General features: G+C 35.4%; 1 protein-coding gene across 3 annotated transcripts in view; it reads right to left on the minus strand.

The window, feature by feature from the left end:
• Positions 1-14,315, minus strand: part of LOC140165999 (synaptotagmin-12-like) — a 283,434-nt gene that overhangs the window by 15,391 nt on the left and 253,728 nt on the right. For all 3 annotated transcript variants that reach the window (XM_072189361.1, XM_072189360.1, XM_072189362.1), the window contains one exon: positions 1,937-2,105. In XM_072189361.1, coding sequence (XP_072045462.1) covers positions 1,937-2,105 — 169 coding nt within the window. The remainder of the gene's footprint in view (positions 1-1,936; positions 2,106-14,315) is intronic.

Genomic DNA, 14,315 nt, shown 5'->3' on the forward strand with positions numbered 1-14,315 from the left:
AAACCAGCCGATTTCAAAAAGAGGGTATAATTTATACGTATCATAAGAAGTAATGGTGAAAACCAATAACCCGTCGTAGAGTTACATGCAATGAGTACTGAAAGGAATACATTATTACAAAAATAACAAATAATTGTAATGAAAAAGCGGGAACAAGTGGAAACATACAAACAAGAAATGGAGGTTTGATTTCTAAACAGATGGTTTAGCGGTTCTGACCTCGCTTTGCACAACTAAGGTACCGGGTTAGAGTCTTGCGTCCGGCTTGCAAAACTCGGTCATAAACTTACGACAGTCGTATATATGCCCTAGGCAATGAACATACCGTAAAGATTCGCCTATGGGCTCCTTTGACATAAGTGGAATTTTAAGCACAACCTAAAGGTGCCCTCCTGTAAAATTCCAAATAGCAAATAAGGACACAAAACCTTGATTCTTGTTTTTAATTTAAAGGAGGGAACTCTCTATTTGCACATGAAATTTACCTCAAGGAAAAGGAGCCCATGTGTGCCATTAGGCGAATCTTTTTGGTATCATGCGATATACGTATTGAAATAAGATTAATAGTCCATTCATGCATATACGATTACCGAAAGTTTAGCACCGAGTTTCGCGAACCGGCCCCTGGTCCGAACGTACAATGTACTGGTATAAATAATGGCGCAAATAGTTTGACTACCTGAAAGCGCCAAGAAATCAAAACAAACAAATAAACAAACCCTAAGCAATCTTTAACATACGGTGTGGCATTTTAGGATCAAACATTGAAACATATCCATGTAACACCCTGACATTTTATACAGTATCGGGTAAAGAGGACTCAAAATAGCAATAGCCAGTGGCATAACCAGGTTTTCGCAATCGCGGGAAAACTAGACACCAACAAATCCCAAACAAAATGAAACAGGATATCTCAGTGGAAGAAGATCTTCTTCCTATACACCAGTGTGGGGATCAGGTAAGCTGATGAGACTCATGTCCTTGCCCATCAACCACCCACAGCTGAGAGAGAATAGAAAGGGATAGAAGAGATAGGGTAGGTGACGTGTCTGCGTATTCGGGCATTACATTTGCGAAAACGGCAAGAAACAGAAATTGACTTAAGTAGTGTCGTACTGTATGTATCTCATATGGAGATAAAATAAGGATTGACATATTGACAAGAAACAAAATGACAAAAATTATGAACTTTTCGCCTTCGGTTTGAAATTATATACGATGCCTTCTAAAATATCAAATAAACTTGCACATATGGTTATGCTATATTGTGTGGCGTCAACCTTTATTTTAACATTTTATTGCTATTTACGACGTTGGTGCCGTGTTAGCAGTTTAAGCAAGCTCACGATCCAGAAACGAAAACAGAAAATATACAGACGTTAAAGAGCACCGAGCAACGTTTTAGTATCATGGAGACGAGTATTAGGTTCCTTCATACGGACACATTACTCAAAAACGAGTTTACCTGGACTGTGAATTAAGTGCAACGTTTGTGCACACATATACAAATCTGAGAGATACTCAGTTAACATTAAAGTAAGAATTATTCACAGAATTGCAATAAAACACAAGTTAAGCTATACATTTTCATTTAAAATGAAGTTAAACTATAGTTTAATGACAACAGTGTGAACAAAAAGGTTTTGAAAGCAGACATAGGCCTAATACCTTGGCGGGTGTAAATTGCACGATAAACGTCTCAGGTTAAGACAAAATGTTGTTACATCAGAAAGGCTTTAAAAGTGTTTGGTAATAGCATCGCTAGAAACGGACAGATTACATTACTACCAGAAATGCAATATGAGAGTTTTGAATATTTCCAAACGTAGTAACCCAGCAAACACACAGAACATACACATACCCAATAGCCCCTGATAACCGGGGACATTTTAATTAGTGCCATTTTGGGCACTTGTATAGCTAATCAAATACTTACCCGTGATTGACCTTTTATCTCATGTTCCGGAAGTAAATATAACTTGACATATGTGTCGGTTGGTGTAGCATATTCCTTGTTGGCCTTTAAATCTCTTGCTTGTACAACGGTAATAGAAAGACGACCCAAATCGGCAGAATAATCAATGATTACCTCTATATGTCCGGATCTGAAAAACAAGAACAAATTGGAATTGTATTATCTTACATAACAAGATTTTGCTTTTGAAGAAAGGTTAATTGATCGGGATTTTACAAAAGAGGCTGCTCCATTTATCACCCAACTCTAAGGAATAATAACAAGAAATGCGTAAAAATAGCAACCGGTATCTGAAAAGGCAAATTGAATCGATTGTATTTTAGATATTCGTTCAAAAATTGGTGGGAAATGTCACAAACAAATCTTGAATTGGATTATTACTTTGCAGTACAAATGTCACACTTTCGCTTCAGTAAAGGTCAGTGTAAACTTGGTTGTATTTTGATTTCGTCGCATTATTGAAAGCCTAGCTAAACAAGATCATTATCGCAACACTTGAACTTTTTTAATAACGATAGCCCTACCACGAAACCAAATATTATGGCACAATAAAGAAGTTGGGTGTTGCTTATAATATTTGGATTTCTTATGTTATTTTGGTCATACGTTAGTACGAGCACTCTTCTAATAGAACAGTATGGAAGAGCAGATGTTTGCTATCTGAGTTTGCCTACACAGCACCACATTAAAGCGCTGTAACGTAGAGACCATTCGAAGACCCTACCGCGACCTCATCAAGCCAGAGGTAATAACATTGACCATTCAGCCATGCTGCTTCCTTAGTACGTTATTCTTGTTAATACAAAACGTAAACTTTTATTACATTTCCTGCTGTTAGCAAAAGAGACTTGTCAGATGAGGGGCTGTTATTTCCTGCTGTGACCGATAACGTGTTTCACTTATGGATTATCCCAATTATCAACTGAGTATTTTGGACCAGTGACCAAATTCTTTATTTTACATAAATCTTCTGGGATTTTCCTTATCTTGCCATATGGCATTAATAGGGAATCATCTTCTGTATCTATGAGAAACGTTTTTAACACAAGTCTCCACATACATAAATGACAGCCAGTGAAAAAAGATCACATTCAGGCATGTCAATCTTATGAATTGATTTTCAATTGATGTTAGAAATAAGTCTCGTCGGAACTTCTTGTAAACAATATAGTATTGCAAAAATACAGGTTTAGTTAGTATGCACACGTAGCTCGAAGTAGGGGCTGTCTTAACACTCGAAGCTGACAATGATGACAATCCAGACGTAGACTTGCTAATAAAGTGAAGTGACTGTCATGTATGAATGTCACTAAATAGCACATAATTGACACATCAAAGAGAGTTTGTTAAATGCCACTAGCTTATAAAATCACAATAAAGATATAAACTGTTCTATATGGAAGGTGATCTGCAATTCACGTTCACACGTTAACGGTAATGATGACGTGTTCGTCCATATGACAACGTTTAATTTACGATTTTCGCATATAAATTATACAAGCCATGTAGCATATTATATACAATAACCACAGACTCCAATACATTAAGTGTAGCACCTTACATACATGTACGCCAAACGCACAAAAATATCCCAGACGTACACATACGAACATAATACCTGGATTTGATTTGATTAATCATTTTAAATGAACCAAACTTACAAATTATCAAGATGCAAAATTAGTACGAGATTAGTCGGACCTCTTTGTAATTGCTATTGACTATTAAAAAAACGCAATGCAAACTTTCAAATTGCAACATTCGAATGAAGGTGTATTCTGCAATAAATTGACCTTTCATATGATTATTTCAAAATAGTCCTACTTTTGGTTTAATATATGTTAATCTTCCTCATAGTAGTAGCAGTGATAAATACTCCTGCAGGCGAACATACGGTATTTTGATCAAAATCTTCCGCTATCAACTATTAGACAGATTTCGATACCGATATCCATATTGAAAAAGTTGCGGGTTTAAAAAAAGCCCTCGGAAAAGAATTTGGAGTTAATATTATATCTATTGCAGCGATTCTCTCATACCAAAGTAATGTGTGTCCTGGTAAGATACACTTATGCCTTCAGGTGTAATTGTAAAATACTTGATACTCTAGTTTAACTTATTGCGAACGTTTTCACGTTTTGTAACTTACAATGGCACACTACGGCATTCGGCAATCGCTCTAGAATTTAACAACCTTTTTGTCATTATCAGTGCACTAATTGTGACTTACTAGTATTTTTTTTCATGTCTTAATCTGTATGTGTCTTGCAATATAAATGTGTAATTATCTCTGGCAAACCTGACAAAATGACCTAATCAAAAGTTAATCGAAATTGTGACTTAGTGTTGATTGGAATAATGATTGAGACATACAGTGGAAGGACTAACTTCAAATCAGGTCAGGCTATATTGTGAAAACTGAGAATCAAATCCATAAAAATGTCATGACATAATTCACTTTTGGTACATGTAAATGGCAAGGAATAGAACCCTTAAAACATATATAATGTTATTGAAGTATTATAAATCAGAAGTCCTAACGATTAAAATAGGTCATGTTACGATATAGGTTTGAAGTTTTCATCAACTTACGTCAGTCAATCTTTCTGCACAGAACCCGTGCACTTTTAATTTTCAAATTTCAAATTTTACACATTCCTTCAACAAGCATACTACCATAAAACTTAATTGTTTACACTTGCATGGGTTTTTTTTATGTCAAGACTAATCTTGACAGAGGCAGTGTAATCTACATGTAAGTAACGCTGTCAGGTTAGCGCAAAGATAGCTGTTATCATCTCACTTCAAGCTCTGCAAATCCTGGCTTGAAGCTATGCCTGCAGAGTGCATAGTATGAGGGAAATTATCCTCTATGGGAGACCAAGTTGGATTTTGGGATATTCACAGCAATGTCGAACCCTTGAGGCGAGGCTCAACACTGTTAAGACCTGGAGTATCAACATATTACCGAGGGTATTTGTGACAAGAAAATCGCTGACATAAAGATCTTACTATTGTTCTAAAATTACACACATGATGTTGCTTCAATTAACAACCTTAACATATGCTTACTGAAAGAAGTAAAAATTGATTGTCGGTTAAAGGTATTTCATGTGAGACTGAACGTATGGTTTGGTAATCTGAGGAGACCACGTCTAATAGCCTGTATTGAACTACAGACGAATCCCATTGTGGGAATACGAATGAGGAGGGTAAATTAAAAGCCCGTGGGCACACAGCCAGGCAAGAATCAGTGGCTCGCCAACAGACTGGAAAGTGTATAGAATAATTGCTGAACGTGTTGAATCCCATGCTCATGATACAGTATAAAATACTTGATGTAGCCTGTTTTGCATGTAAAGGGGAAATGATACCTTTTACATCTAAAATGCCTCTGATTTTAGAATTTTAGAAAACTGCCCGAGGACAAGGAAATGCTGTCTAGTTTGTACACCTTGCACAATAAAGTTTGGCAACTTTTGTCTGCGTCACTCATTTCTTAAGGTAAGTAAATTTGAAATGATTATCAATTGGTATTATTAAAGGAGATATAGTTTGAATTACACATATAATTTTAGGTACAATGTTCTTTGTACAATGTGCTCCTCCGTCGTTTGTCATGTTCATGTTTACGAATAAAAGCATTACATTCATACATTTTTCTACATTACATTTTTTTATAAACCGGCCTTACAAATAAACATTTAAAAGCAAAGAATATCGACAAATATTGTCACCTGATGCCTTCTTCACAATACTACTCAACCAAGTAATATCCCACGTATTTGCTCCAAAAACCGGAAAAAAAAACATTTCAAATTTTGAAGTGCATATTTTATCTTCATTGATATCGAGGTTTGAGAACTTGAAAGCCTTAACTCACAAAATAATCCTTTCTGAGTTAAGGCTTTCTGGCTCTCAGCCCTCGATATCTCCATTTCAGAAAGCACATTCTGTCACTCAAATATCTCAAATAAGATATTTAATACACTTGGAGCCTGGAAAACTGCCCCAAGCAATAGGCAGAAATTTGATATATTCTTCTCGAAACATGTTATTTCCCTTTCTAGATTACATAAAGCCGTTTACGTATCAACGTCTTTGTTTTACAATAATTAAAATCGCAGCCTTAAGACAAACTTGCACCTTTATGTCTTTGCTTAATATCCATTCTATAAATTCACATGTACAACTAATCGGACTGGCAACATTTAATTTGGTTGACGGAATATTTGACATTACGGTACAATTGCCTTAAACAAAGACATTTTCACCACTTCTTCCATATTCTTGATTGTAGTCCGTGAGGAAAAAACTCAATCTGAATTTACGTAAATCCCAAGCTGTGTGTGTTCAATTTGGTAAAAATAACTCCCCAGATGTTGATATGCATACCTCTAAAACACTGTCTGGAAGTAGTCTAGAAAGTCAGGTTGTCAAGAGTTATCATAAAAAATTATTTAAATGTCAAGGTAGGGTCAAGATACAAGCTTCGAATTTCGTAAAAATTAAAAAAAATACATATTCTGCAAACGCATCAGTACTGATCTAATTCACTATCTAACACACGGTGCTAATGAACTCAGAAGAGCACTAATTATTTTGCTTATCATGAATGCAGTGCTGGTCAAATTGAGATGTAATCAAGTAAGGGACAATGCCATAGACGTTGCACTGTCAGAGGCTCAGTACCACAATCACAGGTAACCCCCATTTATATAGCCCGAATACGGTGTTTCGCGCCTCTTCTCTTCTCGTCCCAGATCTTCTTCAAGCAGCACAAGCATATTCTGCAGCAGACAAGCCGAGACGAGAGCTTCTGCTATGGAACTGGTATCAAGGTTACCAACTGCAGTGATATGGGTGTGATTTTTTTTATTGCAATCCAATTATAAAATCACTCAAGAGGTACTAGCAGTAAACATTTTATTTGCTTTATTGGTCAGAGGAATTCAAAATAATGAAAACAGTATCACATTTTACGCATTTTTAAATCTCAACATTAGCGCCTAGAGGAGCAAATCAATCAGTGCATAGTCAAGTGTGTGGGATGCTGTCTAGTCATTCTTATACCACCAATGAAATGCATACATGAAATCATTATTTGGATTCTCTTTTCTTTCCAGTGTAACAAAAGTGTTCTCTTGTACATGTTGAAATTTGATATTCATAATATTGATACAGTTCTAGCTCTCGCCATTAATAAAAGGTCTGCACAAGGTACCGACGGAGTTGAAAACGTTGTTTCCATCGCAGACTAAACATGCAATATAAGGTTCTTTAAGGATTGGATGACCTGGATTTTAGATTATAAACGGAATAATAAGTGAAATAAAATCATGAAAACCAGCAAAGTACGGCTATGTTGCTATTCATAAGTGGTGTTTCCCACAATTTTAATGTTACTTATCAACAGTAAATCTCGATGACACAGTAAATGCAATCGCTAAGTAACTTCTTGTTACAATTTACGGCTACGTACTGGGTTCTTTTACTCTTTATTCAGTATGTATCATGCAAGTTTAATGGCATCTGGAGTATAAATTCTGGTAAGCATTAAAACAGGGTTAATGTTGTATTGACTTCTGAGACGGCGCGACGTAGGATTGAGAGAGTAGCGAAGTGTTTAGGGAATTTGATCTTTGTTACATGAATGTATTACGCTGTGGAATTGGATCTTTCGCCACTTTATTCATTATGGTCTTCAATTGTGTTTAATGTATATTGATAATAAGTTTTTTTTCAAAAGAATGATAATAAAACCTACAAAAGCTCCGATTTTTGAGACAATGATTTATTGAAATGGTATCAGATTTCTGAAGCAAGCAAACAATGAGATTATGAGCTATTGTGCATTTGCGTACTTTAGATCAAAACACAAATTTTCTGTTAAATTGGTTACAAAACGTTATACCCGATATACAGGCAGCTAATAAATCAAGATTCTAATAATATTTAAATCTGTTTATCTACTGATTCTTGGTTATTTTGATTGCAAAATTATTGGCGTACGGTAATTAGGGGCTGTGGTGCCCTTGGCTAAGGAAGCATAATGTACTAATGGTGCCCTCCCCCATTCTTGAAACAATTAGAACAAATAGGACCGACTAATAATATTGATTTTGATTATAACGAAGTTGAATGTCGGTCTTAAATTGATTTTTGAAATGACTTGTGCTGAAATGCGCGCCAAGCTTGATAAAAAATTCCACTTTTATCGCTTGGAGGGGGCACAGAATCGATGTTGAATTGGTCAATTCGCCCCCCCCCCCCTAAGGGTGGCGCATATGACACGTGCCTACTTCCCCCCCCCCCACCCCATTCGCTACGCCATTGGACAAAATGTAGCTTACCCTTAATGGTGAATCAGATAATGTAACAGTTACTAGAGAGTTAACCTGATCTGAAACATGTCAGACTCGTTCCCTAAATTTTAAGTGTGGGCAACGGGGAAATTGCATTGCCGCAAATATAAAATAAAAGTTTCTTGTTGATAATTATTAATAAACTGCTGAAGACTACATTGGCTGAACTCGTCGAACAACGATTTGTTTGACGAGACGTTTCCATTATTAAGGAGAAATAGAGTACCAGTGTTGTTAATTATGGTTGTCATAAACGGTCGGCCAAAATGGACATACGAGTATGTCTATGAAAGGTACTGTGTGCGGGTCTATTTCCAGTCACAACACAGCTTGTATAAGCATATACAGCAAATTAGATCCATGAAACAGATGTTTACAAAAGTAGCAAAGCTGTCAAATTTTCATTTGAAAATTCTGTATAACACATACAGCAGCTATTACTTTTAAATCCATCTCGACTGCTCAGTGCCAGAAGTGGGTAAGTGTTATAGCTGCCCTGTGAACATTTGACTCATCGACACATGGCAGCTAGACATGCCAGCTATTGCTTGCACTTATCCACTTCTGGCTCTGAGCAGTCGATCTGTCAATTTAACATGGACTTACTTTAATACAGTACATTACACCCTCTTTAAAATCAACATGTTTCTGATTTCGCATTTAGCACATTTTCCACTTCAATTTGAATTGTCATGGCTACTAACAATGTGCTTGAACACGCGTGATACTCGTTTGGAGCGACTTTATACCGAGAGAAATTCCACTACTCAAGATTAAAATTGGCCTAAAGAAACTCAGTAAAACACAGAAAACATTTCCTTTCAAATGCGAATATGATTAAAGGTATCTTTGAAATATGTCTGTTTAAAACAACGTTGCCGGGAAAAGTGCTTTATTCTGTTTTTTTATTGAATTAACATCAAAATCAATTTCAACTTTTCACACCGAACAATTGCCAATACATCGCAAAAACTTTGCACGATGCTACACAAGACACCATAAGCTTAGTGGTATGTTGCTTTTTCTACAAGAAAAATAAGATCCCATCCTCATTGAAAGGTACTAGATTTTTTTTATCAACAGAAACGCTCAGACGTTCTTCAAGGTTATTTAATTAGGCAATGCAGTCACTTGATACCGCTTATTGTTTCTATATATCAACCTTGTTTTACTCGGTGTTTAAAATCTTATATGTTCTTCCCTGAAATTCACAATAACCTTATAGACTGATATTTGAGAAAACGAGATAATGTAACAGAACAACATAGAAGGCGCTCAAATTCTGCCTGGGTGGCCTTGACGTCCTAATGAAATAAAGAATATGGAGATTCTTTTCAATGTAACATAAGAAAGCAACACATTGAATTACAAAATATTCGTCAGACAATTGTTTTAACACATGTATATCGAACGTACTGCTAGTGTTATTGATTTTTTTTAGGTTCAAGGAAAGAATACTTCGCCAGCCAGGCAGCTAAACATTTGTTTAAATATGTCTTGCTTAGAATTTATTAAATCTAGCTTGATATTATCTATTGCCAAAAACATGACAGTGTGAATAGATGATATATCTACAAGATTCTACGCGATTCTAAATAATTGTATATTTTATAATTCTTTAAAACATTTCACTTTCTCAACATTAGCACCAATAAGAGCAAATCAATCAGACTGCATAGGCAGGTGTGTAGGATTATGTTTATGCCTTCCATATACCACCTATTTGAGTTCTCTGTTGAGTTTCAGTTCTCAATTTAATAATGTATTCTATTGAACATATTGGACTTTTGATCTTCAAAATATTGATCCAGTTCCAGCTCTCTCTTGTATTAATAAAAAGTCTGCACAAGGTACCGAAGGAATTGTGAACATTCTTTTCCATCGCAATCTAAAAATGTAATCGAGGGTTCAGAACCAGAAAGCCGTAACTCACTATGACCAGCACTCAAAAAATGAGCATAAAGTTGGCTCCTTGCTTTGGCCTTCAAAAATCAATATTTCCTCCACAATGTCTTTTGTTTTCTAATGAATTTTATCATAATTATTTTATTGTATTTATATAGTGCCTTGGCGACTTTATGCTCGTTTTGTGGGAGCAGGTGATTGTGAGTTGAGGCTTTCTAGATCACAACCCTCGATGTTATGGATTCCGAGACCTGGATTTGTAATAATAAAGGAAATGATATAAGTGGAACAAAATCATAAATATGAGAAATGTACGGCTAGATTGATCTGCATAAGTGATGTTTTCTACAATTTTTATTTTGGTTGTGAATAGTACATCTATATTTCATGTCGATGTCACAGTAAATGCAATTTCTAAGTAACCGTTTACAAATACGTACCGAGTTCTCTTACACTTTACTTATTATGTACCATGCAAGTTTAATGGCTTAAAACGGCTTTAATGTTGTATTGATTATTGAGACGCTGTGGGATTGATAGAATAGCGGAGTATTTAGGGAATTTAATTTTAGTTACCAGTGGCTACGTTACAGTAATGTATATGTATTTGTATTACGCAATGGAATAGGATCTTTTGCCACTTTATTCATAGTGACGTTACATGTTTCATGGCGTTTAATGAATATCGACAAATAACAATGTCATAAAATGAAGCCTTCGTCAAAGAAGAGTAACAAAACCTACAAAATCTACAAATGTTATGCCACAAATTGTTGAAATGGTTTGACAAGAAGAGAGCAAACATTGGGGTTAGGACTGTGAATTAATGTGACATTTCCGTCTTAATAGATCAACTAAGTGTATTCTGCATGAACGGTTGTCAGGACCACCAGAGGTGTAGAAGTTGGCATGAGAGAAGCATGATTTGCTTGTAAAAAGTTAGCGCACTGTCTATACCCAAATTATTGAAGAGTAAAAATGGGGCATGGGAACAATAATGGTAGCATTAATTGTGATCGATCGTGGTAGGCTATGAATGGTTATTTTGTTTTCCAAACCATGACCAACCATTAAATAAAGTCCTGTCACTAGCACATATGGATCCATGGCATGCACTTGTTTTAATTTTTACAATTTTTACTTATCTGGGTGTAGATAGTGCACGGACTTTGTTTACTATCAAATCATTCTATCGTGCCAACTACTGCATTCTTGTCATTCCTGCCGCTCCTGCTTAACACAATAAGCCCCCAGATCGAACTACAATGTTTTATGAGATTGGTTGGGGTGCGCCATTAGATATGATGGGGCTGATTAGTTGGGATCGTGACATTTATTAACACCTCGGCGAAGCAATTTTTTTTAACACCTCGGTGAGACAATATTTTGTTTACCGCTCGGTGAGACACGCTTTTTTAATCGTAAACTTTTGTCCATTTTCAACAATTTGTTTTTGGATCTGTTGAATAATCGATGATATCCCCAAACGTAGAAAGATTGCATACGTTAGTTGCCCTGAATCGTCGAACAAAGATTTGTTCCAATGTCTACCCTAGAAAAAAGAGTTTGCGTGTTGAGTTGTCAGATGAGTTTCATAGACATAATAATTGAATTAAGACTGGCAGTAATTTGGTAACGTGAAGGCAAAGATTGACAGCTCTCAAACAGATGTAATTGTATACTGAAACGAAAGTATATATCGCTGTCGGAAATAACTAATGGCTTTGTCGACAACCTGTTTTTTTTTAATTTAACATTTAGTATTAATATGGAGCTTCCACTTAAGGTCGTAATAAGAATTACGTCAAACTGAATATTCTTTGACAGGTCATATGTATCTCAATGTGTATTTCACCGATGACTGGATTTAAACAATTTCGAAAATAACTTATGATATAGAATCTGGGAATATAATAAAACACAAACTTAGGGACAACATCCAAATGGTTTGCTGAACTCAGTTAAGCTTTGCTGCCTTCACTGGCGGCTAAGCTTAAAGCCGTCGATACTACCAAGCGAACAGTATACCAGTTTGCTGATAGGTATCAGAGTCTTCAGCAAAGTAGCATCCCAGCAAACACAAAACGTTTTTGACATCATTCGCAAAAGGTTATAAAAGGTTGTCAGAAAACGTTTAAATGTCGGGTTATATAAAGGGTATATTAAGAGTATAAAACGTTTTCATAACCTTAAAAACATTTTTGATAATCTACTGCTCAGAAAACAAAAATGTTTTACAGAAAACGTTTAAATGTCGGGTTATATAAAAGGTATAAAAACGCTTTAATAACATTCCAAAAACATTCTTGAAAACTTGATACAAAACATTCTAAACAGAATGTTATTTTGGGGTTGAAAAAATATTTTGCGAAAAATGTTTGCCCAAAATATTTTCAATAACGTTTTAAAAACGTTTTCATGACCTTTATATAACCCGACATTTAAATGTTATTAAAAGGTTTTAAAAAACATTTTAAGAACATTTCTGTGTTTGCTGGATTCAAATATTTTAACATAATGTTATTTAAGTATTGACACAATATTTGGCAAAAATGTCTGCAAAAACAGTTTACAATAAAAATTTTTGAAAACATTTAAAAATATTGTTGTAGTGTGTTTTCATACAAAACGTTTTAAAACGTTATCATGACCTTTATATAACCCGACATTTTAATGTTATTAAAACGTTTTTACCTAAACCAAAAGCCAAAATATAACTTATTAAAAACGTTTTTAAAACGTTTTTGTGTTTGCTGGGATGATTAATAAACACGGGTCGGTGACACAACCATACAACCATAATAGATTTCTTTTGTGTTCAGTAAGTGCATAACTTTGAAAAAGCATGTCGGGGTCATTGCCAGTTTTCTACAGGCTTTTATGGCTTTGGGCTTTGCTACATACCGGGTACCCCTTCGCTAGAATGCGTTACCGATTTCAGCAAAACATGGCTGAGCTCAGTGAACCATTTTGGCTGCCCACCCACCCCCACTCTGCACATGGCATAAAACATTCTTTATTTTCTTTTAGCTCTTAATCGCTTGCATTTATATTTTTTCTTCTGTCCCTTTTCTTGTTATTACCTTTTGCAACAGTACCTGTAACGTAATGGCAGTGCGTTAAACGATGTCGGTCAAAGTTAACAAAAGTCTTAGTTATACTCTCTAGCAGCTATGTTCATTGTTTAGACTCTGATAAAAACAGAATACGGGGACATTTCTGTCCGGCTATAATGGGTAATTATTCAGCGTAGATGATAAACTATAATGAGGGGAAACACCGGTGTGAGGTTAAAAGCATCCTTGTGTAGAATATCAATTCAGGCAGCACTCAAGCGTACATCTAGTTATTAAGATCATGAAGATTGGATGACTCCTCGCTTACCCGGGGATATTATCTATATGCATATAGGCAAGGTGATATACTTCTCTCATTAGTAAATACTTAGTATATTGTTGAGTCGCTTATACTTAGCGATTTCTTTTTGTCAAAACACTTAGTCGTAAGTGTGATTGGGCGATTGAAACCATGAATGCAGCGTATGCATTGGTCTTTAGTCATGTAGACCATTTCATATCACACAGAAGTCATATTTTTGTAATCATAACAACTCACCTCAAAGATCACTTAAACATATTTTGATTGTATTACACATTCATCATTCAAAAATCACTTGTGGTCAAATGCTTATTCGTAATTATGAGGAGACGTTCTTAAATATCTGTCAACATTTTCACTTCAACTTTACTTTATTGTTTGTTTGTTGTTGTTTGTTTGTTTGTTTTTTGGGGGGTTCACCATGAAATACTAAAATCCCCTATCCAAGAACCGCTGTGATAAAGTATTGACAATCATATGCAAAAATTGAGCTTACGATCAAGATGTCGTTTTACACCAATGAATTGGCTCAATTTGAAGGCAAACAAAAGGAACGAAACATTCAATTTGATAGCGACAAATCCCCAATCGCCATTAGCGATCGAACAATAAGACCATGAAGGTACGAGTATGTTTGAAAAGATCACCATCTCTGTCAATGAACTTCTTTATACCGAGACTTTTAGTATTTC

Source organism: Amphiura filiformis, chromosome 12 (assembly GCF_039555335.1).
Source record: "Amphiura filiformis chromosome 12, Afil_fr2py, whole genome shotgun sequence".
In the NCBI taxonomy this organism is placed as follows: Eukaryota; Metazoa; Echinodermata; class Ophiuroidea; order Amphilepidida; family Amphiuridae; genus Amphiura; species Amphiura filiformis.